At 42.0% G+C, this 22652-nt stretch overlaps 2 protein-coding genes across 3 annotated transcripts; both read left to right on the top strand.

Moving 5' to 3' along the window:
- The first annotated feature begins 337 nt into the window (after positions 1 to 337).
- Positions 338 to 4689, top strand: LOC124014175 (RAD51-associated protein 1-like). The gene is given in 10 exon segments (XM_046328931.1): positions 338 to 730; positions 1003 to 1049; positions 1175 to 1319; positions 2044 to 2150; positions 2353 to 2445; positions 2593 to 2730; positions 2840 to 2880; positions 2882 to 3044; positions 3150 to 3302; positions 3448 to 4689. Coding segments are annotated over 10 exon segments (1113 nt in total). The 5' UTR covers positions 338 to 632; the 3' UTR covers positions 3576 to 4689.
- A 5110-nt stretch (positions 4690 to 9799) lies between these two features.
- Positions 9800 to 17367, top strand: LOC124014413 (dual specificity tyrosine-phosphorylation-regulated kinase 4-like). Of its 2 annotated transcripts, none has more exons than XM_046329340.1 (14): positions 9800 to 9864; positions 12110 to 12199; positions 13084 to 13257; positions 13419 to 13533; positions 13732 to 13895; positions 14022 to 14158; positions 14269 to 14409; positions 14610 to 14748; positions 14904 to 14985; positions 15105 to 15277; positions 15397 to 15457; positions 15968 to 16097; positions 16478 to 16665; positions 16863 to 17367. In XM_046329340.1, the coding sequence occupies exons 1-14, from the start codon at positions 9847 to 9849 to the stop codon at positions 17120 to 17122; spliced, it is 1872 nt and encodes a 623-aa protein (XP_046185296.1). In that variant the 5' UTR covers positions 9800 to 9846; the 3' UTR covers positions 17123 to 17367. The 2 variants fall into 2 exon arrangements, with proteins under 2 accessions (XP_046185296.1, XP_046185295.1); XM_046329339.1 differs by lacking the exon at positions 9800 to 9864 and adding an exon at positions 10630 to 11361.
- The last annotated feature ends 5285 nt before the right edge of the window (positions 17368 to 22652 follow it).

Genomic DNA, 22652 nt, shown 5'->3' with positions numbered 1-22652 from the left:
CCTGTACAGCTCTGATTAAATTGATATCGTTAATTTACACAACAAAAAACTAATTTAGCTAATCTAATTTTGGCGATTTTTAGCCCTGAAACAGAGGCCACACATAACACTTGCTACAGCTACAAGTTCAATGACATAATTTACAATTACATTTTTTACAAAGCACCAAAAATATTTGTACCACACAAGACGTCTCGAATTGTTCATTGATTAATGATTGTTGATTCATCTTTAATGATGTGGTTATAGATTCGTCAAAGTTCTTCTCAGCAGATTCGCCTCTTCTCACCAGCTCACACAGATGGAACAAGGAGGGTTGGTTATAAATATCTTTGGGAAGATCTCCATTGTTTCTCGTTGCGTCCTCTGTCCTCGTCTCCTTCTCATAACACATTGGATGAGAAAGCCAGAGGTCCCGCCCCTCTGACATTCTTCTCCATTCGGTTTTGAGAAGGAGACGAAGAGAGAGGACGCAACGATTTTGAAATGTCTCCGTCTCACACAAGGGAAGACCAAACGACGAGTCATCGAATCTGAATCGTCAGATTTGTAATCACATTTTCGGGCGGGATGATTGAAAGTTTGTTTTCGTGGACCAATGACCACTGTTGAAAATCTGCATAGTATGTTTTATGGCTACTTTTACGATACGATCAGTAAAACATTTGAGCAATAATATAATTTTAACCATCGCTAAAGAAAAGGAAACTGATATGGAGCGACCATCGAGGTTTGTAACCAAAGCTTACCTTCTTTATTAGCTAAGCCTCGCTAGCTATTACAGTAGCGTTAGCCAGTAGTACGAGCTGACAGCACAGACTAGAGAAGTGTATTGCTTTGCTTGATCTGTAGTCTCGGAAACCCCAAACCTACATTGCTACATTGTGGGTGGCAACCCGTCTGTCTAGAGAGGCTATTTGATTTTGCCAAATCTTGTCACTTATAAGGTGTGTGCGCGCGCGCAAGTGGTTTTTATTGATTTATTGTTCATTTTTTTGACAGGAAGACCAAGCTTGTAAATTATTCAGATTTCCAGGACTTGGGTGATGGTATGTCAAATCCAATGTATTCCATTCATTTATGGTGTAAATAGCCAGTTGGTGTTGCAATTCCCTTCTCCTTTTATGGTTTGTATGTAATCATGTGTTCCACTGTTTCTAATAATTTGCAACAGATGATGATTTTGCCTCTGTGAAAACACCACCCAGCAAAAAAGCCAAGGAGAGTGTGAAAGAACCAGCACAGGCAAAAAGCAAGAAATCTTCAAGCAAGACCTCCAGTCAAGAGACTGGCTCACAGCCCTTAGGCCACAAGGATAGGTAGGACGTTGAATCATAAACAAGCAGAAACAACCCTTAAAGGGTTTACTAAACAACACCATATATTCAATATAATTTATTGTTGTTTCTTTGTTTCTCAATAAATATGTTGTGGAGACAAAAGTTATGAAACATTCTTAACAGTTTTGTAGTGTGTGTCCGCGGCTATGTAAACAAAGCATGCATGCAGAACACAAACACACTGAATGTCCTTGTTGCCCTCTGTCAGTGCCCTGTCACCTTATTCTGCATAGTGACAGATAAACAATAACAAATACCCAGTTGCAGGCAGTATTCGGGACAGTGTGTCTAGATGGTGTATGTAATGACATCAGGCTGACCACTGGCCCAGAGAACTCCATAAATCAGTGCTCAAACTCAAATGAGTCTTTTAGCCAGACGCGTTGCTTGTGATCTGCCATGCATCAAATCACAAAAAGACACAATGTGTGGTGAATCATTGGCAAGGTCTCTGAGGCCAGTGGCAGTAATGGTGTTTTGATGTGTCATGGTGAGACAGAGTGACAGTCACTCTGAATGTAACCTTGTGATCAATCTGCTCTATGTTGATCAATATTGTCTGTGAAACTTCAGCAGTGCAGCTCAGGATGACCAGAATTCACCTGCACATATCACGTGTTACATGTCAACTCTGTCACACTTTTGTCACATGTCTCTTTGAGAAGGCTTTTTAATGTATCAGAATTGTACCTGTGTTTTTCAGGAAAACATTGGATGAGAAGCTGTATGACAGAGATTTGGAAGCAGCTCTTACTTTGTCGTTGCTTAAAACCACCAAGATAAATGAGAAACAATGTTCTTATAATACAGGTTTGCATTGGACTGTTGATTCTTTACAGTTGGTGTTTGAAACATTGCTGTTCAACAAACAGTAAAACAGCAATTTGGAGTGGTTTGGCTCATTGGTAGATTTATCACAATGTGCACATTACATACAGTGGAGAAGAGAACTCGCATGTCTCATTCACTGTCAACAATTATTTGTAATTTAGTTTATTCTATTTATTTTTAGGAAGATGTGTCAAGAATCAACCACAAAGAGATGGTGAAAATTTGGATCCATCATTACGCCTTTCCAACTGCAGTGTGGACATCAACCATTTGGGTATTTATTTTTGATATCTAAAATGCATGGGTGGTGATGCTACACATGCCCACCACTGACAAATCTATGTAATATTATTGGATCCCATGCTTTTGCATCTCACAGACACTAGTGATCCCTTTGTGATTAGATAATCTCCTCCCTTAGGCCTTGACCAGATCACAAATGATCGGGGATCCCCTTGCGCCCCCTCCAGACAGAGGAAGGCAGCCTCCAAGGCTACAGAGCAGCAAAGGAGCATGCTGAAGGATGGCGATGAGGACTATAATCCCAAAGGGACACCAGGTTGTCATATCAACAAAATGGCGTATGCTCTTTGTTTTTCTACATTCCAGGTGTATTTCATGACACACATTTGTTGTGTACTGTATACTGAATATTCCTTTCTATTCAGATTCAGAGAGTGATGCTGATTTCAGTGATCCAGCTGAAAGATGATGATGATGATGATGAGTTCACAGTAAAGAAACCAGAGAAAAAGAAAAAAAACACAAACGTGAAGACAGCCAAGAAGGAGCAACCAAAAGCTAAATCTCAGGTGGCCTCAAAGGAAGAAAAGCAGCCATCAAAACCATCAAAAACCAAACCACATTTGACAGGTACTTAATAGCTTTATGAACTGTGAACTGCCATTCTAATAACTCAATCTCTTTATGCTCCCAGCCTGCCGAGTTTCAATCAAATTGTCCTTCTGTGCCTCACAGGGTCTCCCAGTCTAAAAACTCCCACCTTAGGTAGAAGTCCAACTGCCAAGCCTGTTTCCGTGCCCAAGAGATCCCCTGCCGCTTCTCCTGTCTCCAGACCTGCAGTCTCTGGCAGTCCAGCAGGGGGCAGAATACCCAAGTGGAATCCTCCAGGTAAGACTGACTGAAAGGTCAAGGAGGTCATCGTAATCTCATAAACAGGTGTAGGACTGCATGTTTGGAAACAAGGTTGTGTCTTGTATTCAGGCATTTTAAGACCCAGTTCAACCATTATTTTTCTTATACAACTTGTCATCAGGTCACATTGGACGAAGTCCCGGCTCATCACAGAGTGCCCCAGTGAAGTCTCCAGGGCAGGGTCTAAGACTTGGACTGTCTCGCATGATGCGGGTCAAATCCCTACACCCCAGTGTTGCTAGTCACTGACCCCACCTATCTATCAGAGAGGAGCTCTGTGCCTCTCTGCGTAATTGACAGTTGACTTTCAAGATTCCTTTTGTAATCCTCTAGATCTGTCTATTTTAAATAAGAGGCATTCAAATTGTACTGTTAATTAGTTTTAGTCTGGTGTCATACATGCTCTCCTTTTATAACAGCTCATCTTTTGGACCATTTGACTTAACAAAGGTTAGTTCCCAACTTTTTCTGTTATTAGGCCTACAGCAAAGCCTTCAGATTTCAAACCCTTTGTGTCTTTTATTATTTCAGAGAGGTTTTGTCTTCTGTCTGTTTAGTTTTCACTCAAACGTGTAAAGAAATGGTGCAATGGCACACTCTGCTGGATACAATAATCTTAAAATGCAAAATTAACATTGTTAAAGTGGGTAAAAAGCTGAGGGATGAGGCTGGAGAAATGTAACCACTCTGAAATTCATAGATAGAGCTGTGGATGCAAGGACTGACCATTCATGATATCAAAACTAGTTTTAACCATGTTTTGAGGCTATATACGCAAAGTGCAAAAACTGGTTGGATCAACTTTATTTTCAGCCATTTCAACCAAAAAAAATATGTGATGAAGTTGAATCAACATAGATAATTGGATTTTCAAAAAGTCAAGGTAAGGGTATTTCATTTTTTTCGCCCAAATTTTAACCTAAAACGACATGACATTTTTTGTTAATTTCATGTTACATTCACGTTAGTCAACAACTAAACTAAATGTAAATCAAAATGAGAAGTTGAACTGAAGGCTGTGCCCAGTGAGTCGTGTTTGTTTCCATTTAATGTATGAACGAACATTGGGATTAAAACAGTTTATATTTTGGGGTCTGATGGGGTATGACCATTGAACCAACCTCATGAGCCATTTATAAGTTATATTCTTCAAGACTCAATGGGCTAATATCATTAATTTTAAAAGTAAAATAATGGATGTAGCAACTACAGAACGCCCCTTTTATATAAGGTTTTACCTTGATTTTATGAAAATCCAGTAGAATAGGCTATGTATGTGTTCTATTTGTGTTTAAAATTTTGTGGATTTTAGCTTTGTACAATGTGTAAATATAAAACATTAAAGATTCAATATAAACTATAACCTTTTATGTAGTGAGCATGTTTCCAGTAGAGCCTGTATAGGTCTAATGAGTTTGTTCAGCATCTCCGTGTGTTGTGGAACATTGTGGACAGCTACTTTTTGAGTGAATGATCATTCTCATTGCTCCCAAAACCAGAAATGGAAAGTAAATCACCATAGATTATCATTATTCCTTTGCGTTACATAATGCGTTGTTTTACGTGTTGATTTCACTTTTAGCGCTTATCAGTCAACAGCGCGCCGTCGTCAGTCCGAATGTATCTCCATTACGACATAATGAAATCACAATGACATGACGCGTATGTATGCATAGTCAGTTTGACCATTGCGTTTGACAGTTCAATATTTAGTTTACTCCGTTACCTTGCAGCAGTAAACCACCGGACATGAGCGAAGAAAATCCATCCAATGAGCGAAAGTAAGTGTGAATTAGTTGTATGACTTCCATTTCTGATTTTGGTTATCAATCCTTTTTTATCGTGAATTTGCCTAATTTTCTAGTGCATTTCGATTTTTTAAAATTCTATTGCTGTGTTATTTACTCAAATCTACTATGAAAACATCTAAAGGGATAATAGACAGACAAATAGGATTTAAAAAACTATCCCTCAAAAAAGATAATTCCACTATTTAAACACAAAAAAACATGTATGTCAAAAATCTCCAAAAACTCTATAAACCTCTCAAGTTGTTGACCTTTCTGTTTTCAATAGGAAAGAAATGAAAAAGAAGTTGAAGAGACTTATCGAAAACAGGAACCAACATCTCCCGTTGTTGAAAAAGGTACTGTATTTCTCTTGACATTCACAATATAGACATTTAGCAGACACTCTTAGATCATATCTGGACCACCTGAGATCACCCACAATCCAACAGTCAGAGTTGCCTAACAAAACTCCAGCCTTGGATCCAACCAGGCCTACCACAGGAAGAAAGTAAGTTTACCATCAATCTGAAGCGCTACCCCCAGTTACATCTCAATCCTCTGGCAATTAAAAAAGCACATTGATTGATATCTGAGTAGCACAGTCTCTGTCTCTGCACAGGCTGAATTCTATGTACAATGCTGCAGTCCCAAATAAATTAAACAATAGTCCATGTCCTCTGAATGGGATCTGCAGTAGGCCACCTGGGATTTGGGATTTAAAAAAAATAGCTGGACCACTGGAGGACAGGATATAAAATGTGGAATGGAAAAAAATCCACCACATAAAATTAACAAGAAAAGGAGAGTGGGAGACTCCCTGATCCAGTGGTGCTAATTCATTGCCTGTAGAATACCAATGAGAGGAAGCCTGAAACCAAAGGCAGGAATATGAGATAGTGAGCGATGATGAATTCCCTCTACATGCCATGCACTCAGGAAACATCTCTGTGCTACTAGAGATGTCGTTATACAGACTGCTCCTCTGATCAAATGTCTATTTAGGGCTGCTGGCTGCGGCACGATCTACCTCAAACTCTGGAACATGTACTGTCAGAACTCAACCAGGGCTGATGATGAAAGCGAAGAAAAAGACACGAGCATTGCGGCTACATCAGCAATGCAATGCCTAGAAGAAATACAAAAAAGGCAAAGAGATGTCATTTTGACATTGTATTATGAATCTAGCTTGATAAAAGCTTTCTTTCATTGGTCCCTATTGGACTCAAAAGAAACATCACATTATATATTTTGTTTCCTGTAAATTGCTCATGGCTGTACATTGTTACCATATGTGGTTGCTAACGGTGGCAGCCAAAAATGGCTTGTTAGAGCACTAGTCCATTGCCCTCGGCAAGGAGTGTAGGAGGTGACCGAAACCTGTCTTTGCTTACCTGGCTGACATGGAGCCCAACTGCCTGTCTCATCTCCAGCACCATGGACAGCGAACGGGGGAACAGACAGTGCAGCTCACCCCACCCCACCACATGGCGGATGTGCCGACAGATGGCTCAGAGTAGTAGACAATGCAGACAGGTCGCTTACACTGTGTTCAGGGTTTAGGGGGGAGTGATAAGCCAAAGGTGTGGGTGCTCTACAACATGTTATGCATGCTATATAGACAGTCCACTGAGCAGTCTTTTAATGCATGGCGATGGACATTTCTGTTGATTTGTCTGTGGTGAGTGTCTGGTGTTTTCCTGGTCTTGTTGGAGGCATTTTCATCAAACTATTTAGTTGGAAATTGGAAATGAAGTATGATCTTCAAATCATGAAGGCAATATTTTATTCTTTAAAGTACCCCCCTCATTTTATGTTGTGGAGTTAAATCTCTATGTTACAGCACAAAGAAAAGGAAGTATGTGCGTTCTCTGACCCCTTGTAGCTAAGTCAAATAACCCACAAATTCCCAGTGGAATAAACTTTGAAGGTAGCCCACTCTTATCATTCACTTCACATTCCTCAGCCACTGCCTGCCGGAGTTGTCTGTCTGGGACAGTTGTGTCACCACCACTGCTCAGTCAAAAGGATAGAGTTCACTCTGACCGGCAAGGTTAGACCGGTTCTGACCCCTGACAGACAGACCGACAGCATTGTTTAGGGTAAAGCCAGCAGTGCCTGATTAGTCTACTCAAGATAATATTGTGTCTAGCTGTCTCTGTACGTAGATTGAAGTGGATACAATCTGTGTTCTAATATGGGTCCTTGGGAAAGGCCAGCTACACAGGCCAAGCCTGTCTGTCCCTGGCCTTTTCTGGGACACGAGGATGGTGACATGGTAAGACTCCAAACAGGGCTGATTTACTAATGCCTGCTATGACATTCTCTGCATCAGCAGTGAAGAGATGGTTGTTATTGAATGCTATTGGTTATTGTCGGATTTAGCTTGGACTTGATCATAGAAATTCAAACTGCATGAAGTGCATTTGTTTTGTGTGTGTGTGGAGGTTTTAACAATAGAGATGTAGGCTTGGCCACTGTGTTTTAGTTCTATTGCTATAGTTAACACTGCATTGTGTGCTCTCAGGGTTGTGTAGCTATTGATGTCCACCACAGTGCTTATGCTCCTAAATCTGCTCCTTCCAGACTGGTTTTCCTCTCTGTGTCTCTGTGGCAGTCAGTCCAGGGCAGGCTACTAATGGGATTTAGCCTGATCTGGATTAGACCAGTGGGTGGTCCCTCCTTACTCTCTAGCCTTGGATGCCTCCTACTACTAAAGTTAGAGAATAAACACCCACCGACAACAACACAGGTCTACTGGTGCACTCCATCATGCTGCAGGAGAAACACACCTTTTGTTTCCACTAGAAAATAAAAAGGGCTATCCTTTACTTTTGCACAATTGTTTCCAGTTAGTTATTATAAGCCCAAAAATATTGTCAAATAATCAATGGTATTTTATGCACTGTGGACAATGAACCTTTGCCCAATTACCTCAACCACACTGTTGGGTATAACTGCTACAGTGGGGCAAAAACGTTTTTAGTCAGCCACCAATTGTGCAAGTTCTCCCACTTAAAAAGATGAGAGAGGCCTGTAATTTTCATCATAGGTACACTTCAACTATGACAAACAAAATGAGAAAAAAAATCTGGAAAATCACATTGTAGGATTTTTAATGAATTTATTTGCAAATTATGGTGGAAAATAAGTATTTGGTCACCTACAAACAAGCAAGATTTCTGGCTCTCACAGACCTGTAACTTCTTCTTTAAGAGGCTCCTCTGTCCTCCACTCGTTACCTGTATTAATGGCACCTGGTGAACTTGTTATCAGTATAAAAGACACCTGTTCACAACCTCAAACAGTCACACTCCAAACTCCACTATGGCCAAGACCAAGGAGCTGTCAAAAGACACCAGAAACAAAATTGTAGACCAGCACCAGGCTGGGAAGACTGAATCTGCAATAGGTAAGCAGCTTGGTTTGAAGAAATCAACTGTGGGAGCAATTATTAGGAAATGGAAGACTTACAAGACCACTGACAATCTCCCTCGATCTGGGGCTCCACGCAAGATCTCACCCCGTGGGGTCAAAATGATCACAAGAACGGTGAGCAAAAATCCCAGAACCACACGGGGGGGACCTAGTGAATGACCTGCAGAGAGCTGGGACCAAAGTAACAAAGCCTACCATCAGTAACACACTACGCCGCCAGGGACTCAAATCTTGCAGTGCCAGACGTGTCCCCCTGCTTAAGCCAGTACATGTCCAGGCCCGTCTGAAGTTTGCTAGAGAGCATTTGAATGATCCAGAAGAAGATTGGGAGAAGGTCATATGGTCAGATGAAACCAAAATATAACCTTTTGGTAAAAACTCAACTCGTTGTGTTTGGAGGACAAAGAATGCTGAGTTGCATCCAAAGAACACCATACCGACTGTGAAGCATGGGGTGGAAACATCATGCTTTGGGGCTGTTTGTCTGCAAAGGGACCAGGACGACTGATCCGTGTAAAGGAAAGAATGAATGGGGCCATATATCGTGAGACTTTGAGTGAAAACCTCCTTCCATCAGCAAGGGCGTTGAAGATGAAACGTGGCTGGGTCTTTCAGCATGACAATGATCCCAAACACACCGCCTGGTCAACGAAGGAGTGGCTTCGTAAGAAGCATTTCAAGGTCCTAGAGTGGCCTAGCCAGTCTCCAGATCTCAACCCCATAGAAAATCTTTGGAGAGAGTTGAAAGTCCGTGTTGCCCAGCAACAGCCCCAAAACATCACTGCTCTAGAGGAGATCTGCATGGAGGAATGGGCCAAAATACCAGCAACAGTGTGTGAAAACATTGTGAAGACTTACAGAAAACGTTTGACCTCTGTCATTGCCAACAAAGGGTATATAACAAAGTATTGAGATAAACTTTTGTTATTGACCAAATACCATAATTTGCAAATAAATTAATTAAAAATCCTACAATGTGATTTTCCGGATTTTGTTTTCTCATTTTGTCTGTCTTAGTTGAAGTGTACCTATGATAAAAATGACAGGCCTCATCTTTTTAAGTGGGAGAACTTGCACAATTGGTGGCTGACTAAATACTTTTTTGCCCCACTGTACACTGCATTAAGAAGTCAGTCTTCATAGAAAAATCCTGGGCTTAGCCTATAGCCATTAACAGATTAAGGCTGGAGGCTTACTAGTGAGGACTGGTTGTGACTATAGGCTTCTTTAATATCATGGACTGAAGCTGGAAATCATGGAGACTGCAGCTGGTGTAATGGCAAAGAAAAACATATATGGATGGTATGTCAAAGGTGAGAGAAATACACTGGGTAGCAATTGAAAGAAAACAGCTATTTTCTGTTAGCACTAATAAAAAACATGTTATGAAATAACCACTGTTATCTAGTCGTGCCTACCCCGAGATGACTGACCATGCCGATGTAGGCTTCAGTAGAACATACTGTACCACCCACTTCACGCTTGGGGAATGTAGGATGAATCATGTGAAAGTGTAGATGCTTCTCCCACACATCTCAAAGGATTCTCCACTCTGGATGAGCTAGCACATGGTTTGCCTTGATGTGTAATTCACTTTCAATTATAAGGTGTGCGTGATTTTTATTTTTATTTTATTCTCGTTTTTTACAATACCTGTACCAGAAGTACTCACAAGAATGGTAAACCAACTACAATTTTGAGAAGTGAGGACATCCCGGTCCTCACTTATGAAAATGCTGTTTTAGGTTAAGGGTTAGGGAAAACAGCATTTTGAATGGCAATCAATTGTTGGTCCCCCCCAAAAGTCCTCACAAGTGTAGTAAGGTGTGTGTGTGTGTGATTATAAACTGATCCAATGATTAAACATTTGATTTAGGACTGGTTTTTGACAATTGCATTTTTACAACCTAAAGATCTTTACTACTGTAAAGCTGTCGTGATATCATTCAATATTCCATGTTAAATGTGGTTATTTGGATGGTACCTTCGTGGGAGATTAAAGTGATGTAGTAATCATTAGCTTCAGATGTGTGGTTGCTATTCAGCAGTGTTGCTCTGAGTTTCAGTTCCCGGACAGTGATTCTGACACGTGAGCATTGATCCTGTGTAGGTGCATCTCATTCTCTGTAGTAGGTCTACACTGCGAGATAAAAACCGCGAAGACTCAATCCAAGGATTTGGGGATTTAAGAAAAAATGGTGTCACACACGAGCTAGAGAGAGGGATTTGTTGTTGTTTGAGCTTGGTCACAAACGGTCGATGGATTTCGTTTTGCTGGGGGACTTGGCAAATACTGTACATGGTTCTATAGGCTACTACCTACATAACGGTTTTACGCGCAATGTTGATTCTCATGCTTGGAAAGTTATGTATGCGGTACCCGAGGAGTCTGTGTGAAGTTGGACAGTTGAATGAATTGACAAACAATCTATACCGGGAGTCCAAGGTGTCGCTTATCGATGTGGAATAAACTGTGACCCTAGAATACCCTAACAGGTGGCTCTCCGACGATATGCGCGTCAGTCTAACAACAGCTTGCACACTCTCCATAATCTTCGGCTGACAAAGCTTTTTTCTGCATCTACAGTCCGTTCATTACTATTCAGCAGCACTACTCTGCAGTTACCACCGAGCTCCAACATCGTTTTGATGCGAAGCAGAATATTGGTTTCTGCCTTTACTCGGGAATAACATTTAGCCTGGGAATGTTTTCAAGCTGTGCGCTCACGTGGACCAACTAGGAGTGATTCTCGATGATAATTGGAATTCACCCGGGTTATAACGAAATGTTTCCAGAAATTCATATCAAGGTGAGGTATAAAGAATGATATTGCTTTGTTTTATGTGGCTCATTGGATACAAATTCAACATGGTCTTTTTTGCATTTGTTTTTGTTCACAGTACTGTATTTGGAACCTCTGCACTTTCATGCTAACTTTAAGTGTACTGTACAGACTGTACTGGACAGACAGACCGTAATTAGGTCTGAACACTTTCCAACTGTTTTCAGAATCAGATGTCAATGCATTGACACAATTACTCCCATGGTTTCATGGTTCCGCTAACCTTCAGATGGACTAACCCACTTCAATCCCCATGATCTACAGCTCAGTGTGCTCAGGAATGGATCATTGGCTTCCTGGGGTCTACTGGGTTAATATGATCCATTTGTCACGGCTGACACCTAGCTGGTGTCAGCACTGGATTCACAATATATTTGGGCCACTGCACATTTTTATATTGCAGTATTAAAAAATGGGCTTACTGTGTCTACTCTAGCCATAGTGGAATACCCCCCCCCCTGCATTTATGCAGGATTGACTACAGCTGCATATGAATCATATTTGAGAATCATCGCTAGTTCTAAAAATACATTGCAATTTAATTAGGACGTTGGCCTTCATAGATTTTCCATATGCAGTCGGTGTGTGTGTGCGCACGTGTGAGTGCTGGGGCCAAGCAAAATAGTTTGTGCCTATGTGTAGGTGTGTGCACGAGTGTGTTCATCTTCAGCTAGCGCATATTATATGACATCCTTTTCTCATCCAATCCCCACAGACGGAGAAGCCCGATGCCTACTCCCAGCAACACAAACTCCAGCCTGAATGCACACGCCTTGGGTCCAGCCGGGCCTACCAGCAGCAGCAGGTAAACCTACTCCCTGATCCTTCAGTGTTCTGTTCTTGTATGTGGGTGTGCGGGGAATACGATTGATGTGTCATGATCTGTTCATGTGGGGGAGTACTATGACTAGTGTGAGCACGGAACAGCCCAGCCCGCACCTCTGAAAAGACGGTGCAGGGTAGTTATCACCAGTTAGTCCCTGCTGATTGGATCCTGAGTTTTAAAAGTAATTTGCCTTATCCCAAAATTATTCAATGGCCTAAATTATAGTGTGAACGTGCCGGCCGGGTGCAGAGGTAACTGTCTTCGGTACCATGTTGCTATATATAGCTCTTTATGAATAATTAATCTTGCAGACACTGCAGTAAAGCCCTGGATATTAAACAGTGCAATCTATTAATAGAAATTCCCCTCTCGATTTGGCAGCACTGTTTCAGTTCAAATCAATAAGGCCACGAGAGCCATACTACTGTAACTGCAGCACAGCTTTATCCTTCAGTCAGAGGTGGTGCCCTGGTATAACCTAGCCTTTTGGGCAGCTTTTGAGAGGATGTGTTGCATAGAGTACCGAGAAAGAGTAGCAGCCTATAAACAAAGAGAGAGTGAAGGAAAAATAAATGGAGAGAGAGACTCTGAGTCGGGCAGCAGTGAAAGCTTCTGTCGAAAAGCAGACCTCCAAGGCTTTAGACCCTGCTTCACTCTCGCCCTGGCACGTACCTCTATGCCCTTTCTGGGCACCACAGGCTACTTGCCTCATTACTGAATCGGTATGAAAACTACAAACACCCATTGCCTCAAACCTCGTTATGTAACGACACCTGTATTATCTCTCTAGATTTAACCTTGATGACCCTCTAAATATGGGTCCTTCTCTCTCTGCCTCCCTCACTCTCTTGTTCTGGCTGTAGAACTGTGGCTCGGGCAAAGGCACCCTGCCCAAGCTGGATACTAAGCCCTCGGTTGTAAACAATGTCAAGTACCATCACCTGTCTGAAAGCATCCTGCCCAACATCACCAGCAAGGGCCTGCAGAACACCTGTGATAGGCAGCTTTCAGGTACTAGGCACCAGGAAAGCTTCCAGGTGAGTCCTTGTTACTATTAGTCTAATCTCTTGGTATTATGTACTTAGAGCCTAGTATATCGAAGCAATGAAACATTCTGCTGAGAAATGATAAGTGTTAAATTGTTACCATGCACAACCTCTGCGACTAGTTAATTTCCTGTATGTTTTACAATTGACAGGATGAGAGATTACGGAGCTCCACAGTGGAGAGTCTGCCAGAGTCCATCAACAGGAAGAGCAATCAGGAGCAGGAGAGGAATATTGAGGGACACTATCTGCCCATGTCTCCTGCAGGTGTGTGTGGGCTAAGGGTAGGACTAGGTCTGGAGTTGGAGAGTAGGGAAGCGTTGGTGGAAGGTGCTGTTGTTGGCGAATTTAGTATTGGCAATTCTAAAGGAGAAAGAGTTTTCTGTCCCTTGATCTTATTTAATCAGGAAGAAACAAATGCAAACTGGGATTTGCTGACAGGAATTTCCTTTCCCTCCTATACAGAGGTCCTGAAGGCGTTCAAAGATCGTCTGACGGAGCATGAGCAGGAGGAGGTCATGGACTACTCTGAGGTCTGGTACCTGGGCCTGGATGCCAAGAAGATGAAGGGTTCCCCCAGCCTGCCCCATAACTCTGGCTACGACGATGAGAGCGGAGGCTATCTGAAGGTAACATGAAAATGGGCACAAAGATGGCAGTAAAGAAACTGTGAATTTCAGAACCAGTTTTAGTGCCATATAGAGTAAACCTTTTGCAGTATTGCTTTAAAGTAAGTTATGCCCTTTTCTCTGCAGGTCACGCATGACCACATAGGCTTCCGGTTTGAGGTGCTGGAGGTGATCGGGAAAGGATCCTTCGGACAGGTCCTGAAGTGCCTGGATCACAAGACCAATGAACTTGTCGCCATCAAGGTCATTCGCAACAAGAAAAGGTGACTAACGCCACTAGCTAGCTAGCATATCGTAGTACAGCTGGGTTGTCAAATACCAACATTTCACTAATAACACCTTATAACACTGCTTCTGTTCTGTTTGGCTGCAGGTTCCACCACCAGGCCATGGTGGAGTTGAAGATCCTGGATGCGTTGAGAAGGAAGGACAGAGACAACAAACACAACGTCATTCACATGAAGGAGCACTTCTACTTCCGGAACCATCTCTGCATCTCCTTCGAGCTCCTGGGGTAGGCTTGACGGACACAGACACTGTAGGGCCAAATATAAGCTCATATTCAGAAATACAATAATACCTTTTTGTTATTTGTTTATTTAGTTCAGGAGAGAATACGTCTGCTATATTTCATCCACAGGAGGTAAGCATGTAGTATGAAGATTATTTGGGCATTTAAATCTAAAGGATGTTTGCTTATCTTTGATCGTGCAGAGTGAACCTATACGAACTCATCAAGAAGAACAACTTCCAGGGCTTCAGCCAGATCCTGGTTCGCCGCTTTGCCTACTCCCTCCTCAAGTGCCTGCAGATGCTGCACAAAGAGAAGATCATCCACTGTGACCTGAAACCGGTATGACCCCTAGCCATGACCTTTAACCCCTAACAATCTTGACACATTACTTCATGAAAAGTGAAGCATATTTGCACACATTCATTGTTGGCTCAGTATAATGGTGCCACAGGAGATGGAGAGGATATGCTCATACTTGGGTATTTATTTTCCAGGAAAACATCCTTCTGTCACACAAAGGCCAGGGCAACATCAAGGTCATTGACTTTGGCTCCAGCTGCTACGAGCAGCAGAGAGGTGAGTGTCTTAGCTTGTAGATTTCCTAATGTGGGGTTAGAGCAAGTAGGCAAACAGGGGGCACAACCTCATTATAGTATCACATTATAGCATACCTAATACCTGGCTCACCTCCACAGTTTACACCTACATCCAGAGCCGCTTCTACCGTTCCCCAGAGGTGCTCCTGGGCCATCCCTACAGCATGGCCATCGACATGTGGAGCTTTGGCTGCATCCTGGCTGAGCTCTACACTGGCTTCCCCCTCTTTCCTGGGGAGAGTGAGGTGGAGCAGATTGCCTGCATCATGGAGGTACCTACCTAGTACATACAATATCATGTTCTCTTTGTTAATGGCTCTTTCAACCTTGTGGTTTGGCTAGCAACGTTGATATATTAATCACTGTGTGTGTTCACCTGATTGGTTCTCAGGTGCTGGGAATGCCTCCAAATGATTTCTTGTCGACAGCAACCAGGAAAAGGCATTTTTTTGGTAAGCGTTTTTAATCTAGTACAGTCACATGGTTTTCTCTTTGACTGTTCGATTGAAATTTTGTTTAACTGAGACCTTTCACTTCTACTCATGTACCAATAGGATCACAGTTAAGTGTGTATATTTCTGACATAGGGATTTGTATAATTTTAGTATCAGAGGGTGTTTAAGCAATAAGCCTGAGGGAGTGTGGTATATTGGCCATATAAAACAGCTGAGGGTTGTTCTTATGCACAACGTGAAAGGGAGTGCCTGAATTCAGCCCTTAGCTGTGGTATATTGACCATATACCACAAACCCCCGATGTGCCTTATTGCAATTATAAACTGGTTACCAACATGAATAGAACAGTAAACAAGTATGTTTACATCACAACCATGGTATATAGTATGATATACACATGGCTGAAATGCTGTTTCAGCCCTTCAGCATCCAGGACCCAAACTACCCGGTTTATAATTCTTAGTAAGATATCTTCTTGTTGATTAATCACTGGTTGTGATTGTGCAGATTCCAAGGGCAACCCCAGGAACATCACCAACAGCAGGGGGAGAAAGAGACGGCCCAACTCCAAGGATCTGGCCAGTGTCCTGAAGACCAACGATCCTGTCTTTCTGGACTTCATCAAACGCTGTCTCACGTATGTACTGTGTACACTGTACACCTGTCAATAACACAGCCATAGAATTACCCAATCTCAAATATTTACTAAGGAGTCATGTGAAGCGAGCCCTCTTTCGCATTATTATTGACTTAAGTTTATTTACCTTTTACTCATCCAAGTGAGGCTCATTGAGATGGAAATCTACAAGGAAGCCTAGTGTGGGGTTTTACCTTTGGTTCTCTCCGGGAGAATCTAATTTGAATACTCCTCACTTCCTCTCTTCTCTCTCCTCGCCTCCATCTCAAAACCCAATGGAGGAAGAAGGTCAGAGGGGAGGGACCTCCGAGAGAGCACGCGAGGTGTATTCAATTGAGATTCTCCCTCTGACTGACTCTCTGCTCTCTTCTCTCTGTCAGGTGGGACCCTAAGAAGCGCATGACGCCCGACGAGGCCATGCAACATGAGTGGATCCAGGAGGCCCGCTCCAACAAGTTTCGGCCCAAGACCCGCACCGTGAGAAGGCCCAGCGAGAGCCTGAGCAACGTGGAGAACAACAAGATAGAGCAGCACATTCCCCACAACCCAGCCCTCATCAACAAGATAGGTAAGATGAGCAGTCATCTACCATACTACTACCATGCCCTCATATGTATGTGTTTACATGTAACAAAACAAAAAACATCTGCACTAGGCATTTTTTAGACTTTGAGAGTGGCAAATTGACACAAAGACTACATTTTCTCCACATCTCTATGATTGACATGAAGTAACAGGCATCTTACTTCCCCCTCTCTGACGCAGTTGACAAGGCATTCTACAGCCCGTTCTCCAACGCCACAGACAGGCCCAAGAGAGAGAACTCTGTGAAGCTGGCGTCCGCCGAGCGCTTGCGTCCGATCGGGGCTTCGGCCGAGGGCCAGATGGGCAAGACCAAGAGCACCAAGCAGGAGGTACCTAGGGAGAGATCAGTCCACATCGTCATCAGACCCCGGCTGGAGCACACTGCAGACGCAGACAGGGACAGTCTGGAGCCCCAGCAGGGCCTGTCCCCCATCACATGAAGGCCCCAGGGACAGAGGGCTTGGGGCTGGGAGGGGGTTGAGGGGAGGGGGGATGCATAGGTCACATGCATAGGTCACATCAGGGTTAATATCATCAGAGGTCAAACATAAGACACATATTTATAACATTAAATGGGGGTCATGGTTGGAGTGTATCCTGTTTTGTAGATGTAGTGGGTCATCAATTTGTTATATACAGTAAGGCAAAAAAGTATTTAGTCAGCCACCAATTGTGCAAGTTCTCCCACTTAAAAAGATGAGAGGCATGTAATTTTCATCATAGGTACACTTCAACTATGACAGACAAAATGAGAAAAAAAACATCCAGAAAATCACATTTGTAGGATTTTTAATGAATTTATTTGCAAATTATGGTGGAAAATAAGTATTTGGTCACCTACAAACAAGCAAGACTTCTGGCTCTCACAGACCTGTAACTTCTTTAAGAGGCTCCTCTGTCCACCACTCGTTACCTGTATTAATGGCACCTGTTTGAACTTGTTATCAGTATAAAAGACACCTGTCCACAACCTCAAACAGTCACACTCCAAACTCTACTATGGCCAAAGACCAAACAAAATTGTAGACCTGCACCAGGCTGGGAAGACAATCTGCAATAGGTAAGCAGCTTGGTTTGAAGAAATCAACTGCGGGAGCAATTATTAGGAAATGGAAGACATACAAGACTGATAATCTCCCTCGATCTGGGGCTCCACGCAAGATCTCACCCCGTGGGGTCAAAAGGATCACAAGAAAGGTGAGCAAAAATCCCAGAACCACACGGGGGGGACCTAGTGAATGACCTGCAGAGAGTTGGGACCAAAGTAACAAAGCCTACCATCAGTAACACACTACACCGCCAGGGACTCAAATCTTGCAGTGCCAGACGTGTCCCCCTGCTTAAGCCAGTACATGTCCAGGCCCGTCTGAAGTTTGCTAGAGAACATTTGGATGATCCAGAATAAGATTGGGAGAAGGTCAGATGAAACCAAAATATAACTTTTTGGTAAAAACTCAACTCGTCGTGTTTGGAGGACAAAGAATGCTGAGTTGCATCCAAAGAACACAATACATACTGTGAAGCATGGGGGTTGAAACATCATGCTTTGGGGCTGTTTTTCTGCAAAGGGACCAGGACAACTGATCCGTGTAAAGGAAAGAATGAATGGGGCCATGTATCGTGAGATTTTGAGTGAAAACTTCCTTCCATCAACAAGGGCATTGAAGATGAAACGTGGCTGGGTCTTTCAGCATGACAATGATCCCAAACACACCGCCCGGGCAACGAAGGAGTGGCTTCGTAAGAAGCATTTTAAGGTCCTGGAGTGGCCTAGCCAGTCTCCAGATCTCAACCCCATAGAAAATCTTTGGAGGGAGTTGAAAGTCCGTGATGCCCAGCAACAGCCCCAAAACATCACTGCTCTAGAGGAGATCTGCATGGAGGAATGGGCCAAAATACCAGCAACAGTGTGTGAAAACCTTGTGAAGACTTACAGAAAACTTTTGACCTCTGTCATTGCCAACAAAGGGTATATAACAAAGTATTGAGAAACTTTTGTTATTGACCAAATACTTATTTTCCACCATAATTTGCAAATCAATTCATTAAAAATCCTACAGTGTTATTTTCTGGATTTTTTTTCTCATTTTGTCTGTCATAGTTGAAGTGTACCTATGATGAAAATTACGGGCCTCTCTCATATTTTTAAGTGGGAGAACTGTCACAATTGGTGGCTGACTAAATACTTTTTTGCCACACTGTATGTGCTGCACTATAGAATATATTTCCTAGTCCAACGGTATGTTTAGCGCTTGGACTCTGTCTAGCTGCAGAGGTCTTTGGAACACAGAGTCTTCGGTGGGTCTTTGGGTAGAGTTAAATGAGCTGTGTATCAGCAAATGTTGGTCTTCTCTAGTATTGCCGTAGTCACAAGTGGGCTTATTGCATCTAGAATGTGGCCACATTCCCTTGTCATAAGCTTGTAAAGTAGCACAGGTCACTTGCATTAGTTTAAAATGGCTGAGAGATTCTGTGAGGTGGGATCCCTCGGCTTAGAACCCAGATCAATGCCCAGATTTTCCTGTTTTCCACTCTCGGTAAAGCCAGGTTAGGTCGAGCCACATTTACTGTAATTTTGCCAGTGGTTTAAAGCTCTTTGAGTAGGCTAATTCCCTGCAAGTTTTCTACTGGAATTGAAGTTTTGGCTTTGACAACACGGATGTCTGACCCAAAATATACGTAGGTTAAGCCCCGGCCCACGTGTTTGCATTGAAATACGCATGGCAAGCCCAAGGAGTTGCCCGTGCCATGGATGCGATGTTTAAGGCTCTTAGCAGCACAAAGCATTTCCCATGCAAGGAGCTGATGGTGATAGTGGAAAAATGTAAAGCACTAGTGTGCACAAACTGATCTTGAGATTACTCAGAGTTTACCATGTTTATGGAGTTTTGACTTTGACTCAATCATTTGTGGTGTTGACCATAGTATTATTGATATTGTTTCATTACTAGTTTATTATGAAGATTCATAAAACTCTAGGTGTTACTGAATAAAATGACAATCACTTGTAAGTCAGTGAAAGGGCTGTCGAGCTGACAACTGTTAGCTCAAAAACAGGGCCCTCAAGTGGTCAATGTAAAGGAATGTTATTTTCCTGACCTGAAATGCCAAGCTTAGATGGTTTGATATTCTTCATACGCCATTGTCATATACAAAGTTTCCCAGTGTCTACAAAACAGGAATATTCTGACCAGTGATCCTCACCACTTGTTATTCAAATGTATCTTTCAGCATCCAAAGTGACTTCTCTCTGACCCACAATGCATCGTCTGTTTTTTTATTCCTCACACAAATGTCATTTTTAAAAAGCTCTTAATTCTTCAAAAAAGCAGTTCCATCTATTTTGATTAACTTCTCTTACCTTGACAAAAATATAATTTGCTACAATGTTCAGCTTTCTTCAATAAAACCTGGGCCAAATGAAGGAAGGTAGCTTTTTTTGTTCTCTGTAAGCTTCTTTTTAAGGAAACTGGTGCTGATGCTTTTCACATACTCCAGTTAGAGAAAGTCATTTTAAAACTGTTTTTATATTTGTAACATGTTCAGAAATTGAATATATTTCATTTTGAACAGTACATCATTTAATGTACATTTTACACTTTTGTTATGATTAACTAATTGGTTTAAGGTGTGACCTGTATATGAAATAGTTGGGGTAATAAACTCAGCAAAAAGGAAATGTCCTCTCACTGTCAACTACATTTATTTTCAGCAAACTTAACATGTGTGAATATTTGTATGAACATGGTTACACGTGGTCTGCCACTACAAGGCCGATCAGCTGTCCGGTCTGTCTCCCTGTAGCGCTTTCTTAGTCGTCTCACAGTACGGATATTGCAATTTATTGCCCTGGCCACATCTGCAGTCCTCATGCCTCCTTGCAGAATGCAAGGCACGTTCACGCAGCTGAGGCATGCAGCTGAGGCACAGCTAAGGCATGTTCACACAGATGAGCTGGGACCCTGGGCATCTTTTCTATGGTGTTTTTCAGAGTCAGTAGAAAGGCCTCTTCAGTGTCTTTAAGTTTTCCTTAATTCCGTAACCTTAATTAACCTTAATTGCCTACAGTCTGTAAGCTGTTCGTGTCTTAACGACCGTTCCACAGGTGCATGTTCATTGATTGTTTATGGTTAATTTGACAAGCATGGGAAGCTGTGTTTAAACCGTTTACAATGAAGATCTGTGAAGTTATTTGGATTTTTACGAATTATCTTTGAAAGACAGGGTCCTGAAAAAAGGACGTTTCTTTTTGGCCGAGTTTATATCTCAAGCACTGTATGTATACATAACCAGGTCACATTGGCAATGTCTTAAATGAAATATGTATTTTGTTTTACCATGTTTCAATTGTAGTTTTCTTGTTTATTTTTCAGTGCTCGCTGAACATTGTTATTTAAGAGAGCCCCACAGACAATAGCTGGTGCGCTTAATGATGATATTGTGTGATGTACTGAGCAACTGTTTTGCTATCTTTCTATAAGTCAGTATAATAGCATGCCAGGACATTGCTGATTTTTAGTGTACAGTACTACAACAAAAGGAAAGTGTGTGCATTCATTTCAACCAAATTATTTCACAATCAGCCATTGTGGTCTATTTGGAAATAATTTAATTAAAGGCATTCCACTTGATGAACTGTATATTGATACGAAAACATTTATGAACATGTAATTGAATAAATTGGTTGCCTCTGCCCATTTGATTGGACCTCAGATCATTTTGATGCTGTATAACACAAACATTCAGCTAGTTAATGAAACAATAGATTATTACCATGCAGGTAGTGAAATAATAGATGATTAGATGACCACCTAACATTAGCGTTAGCCACCTAGCTAATTGGAATTCGTAACATACAGTATAATATGACTTGCAAAATCGCATCATATCGAACAAATTAGAGTTTGGAACATACTTTATCTTACTGAATGGATGATGGACAACCACAAATGAATACATACCATACGAAACGTAACATTTCATAAGTGGAATGTCTCGGGATTTAAATACAGAATAATTTGAAATGGTCTGAGACCTGAGACCTTTACCTCTTAAAAGCAGGTGGTCAACCTAGAATGGAGAAGAGCTACAGCTGCTCTTTATTGTGGACTTGAGTTTGAATTACAAGACAAAGTGCTAGTGACAGCCAAGACCATCACTTTCAGAGAGCCACACCTTTGCAGCCTGTAGTATTGTGGCTTTTAGCATTTATTTCCTGGCTTCAACAATGACTTGAATGCCAAATGAAAGGTTGGATCCATTAGGTGCAGGTTTTTGACCTGTTCAGTTCCTACATCTTTCAGGATAAAAGGCTTGTACGTTACAAGGTTAAGATTGATGAGCCAAAGGCAAATATTTTTGAATGTGTGCTTTTCCTCATTAGGGTGAGAAACTCACACTCACCGAGTGCCAGCCAGGTATGGTGCACCTCACACTCTCACCTTTCAGGCGAGCCTGGATCTTGGGAGAGTGAAAGAGGAAGACCGTCCTGTCCGTATCCCCATGCTGAGTGCTTACGCTCAAAGGGACGATGAGGCTATGCTTGAAAAAGTTGCACTTCTCTTTCTGCGAACATGTAAGCCTTAGTCTTCGAGTAGATTTAGAGTCTTTTACATTTGAGTCATTTAGTAGACTCTCTTATCCAGAGCGACTTACAGGAGCAATTCATGTTAATTGCAATGTTCACTCTAAGCTGCGCACACTAGCATATAACAAGAGACAATTCTTTAAATAGTACAACACGGGATAGCATGACTAACTATGTCATTTTCCATGATATTTCCTCCATTTTGAGACTAAGTCTCAACCTAATAGAACATTACTTTACAAGCATTTTCATTAAACAAGCATTAACATGAGGAAAAATGAAAGACTTTCTTACACTTAGTAAATGACCTCTGTTGTCATTGAGTTTCAACCATTCACATAGTGCAATTCATTCTCAGAAGGGCATCTTCTTCAGGGGTCAGT

This window comes from Oncorhynchus gorbuscha, linkage group LG25 (genome assembly GCF_021184085.1).
Source record: "Oncorhynchus gorbuscha isolate QuinsamMale2020 ecotype Even-year linkage group LG25, OgorEven_v1.0, whole genome shotgun sequence".
Classification (NCBI taxonomy): domain Eukaryota; kingdom Metazoa; phylum Chordata; class Actinopteri; order Salmoniformes; family Salmonidae; genus Oncorhynchus; species Oncorhynchus gorbuscha.
This window is presented reverse-complemented; position numbering and strand designations above follow the sequence as displayed.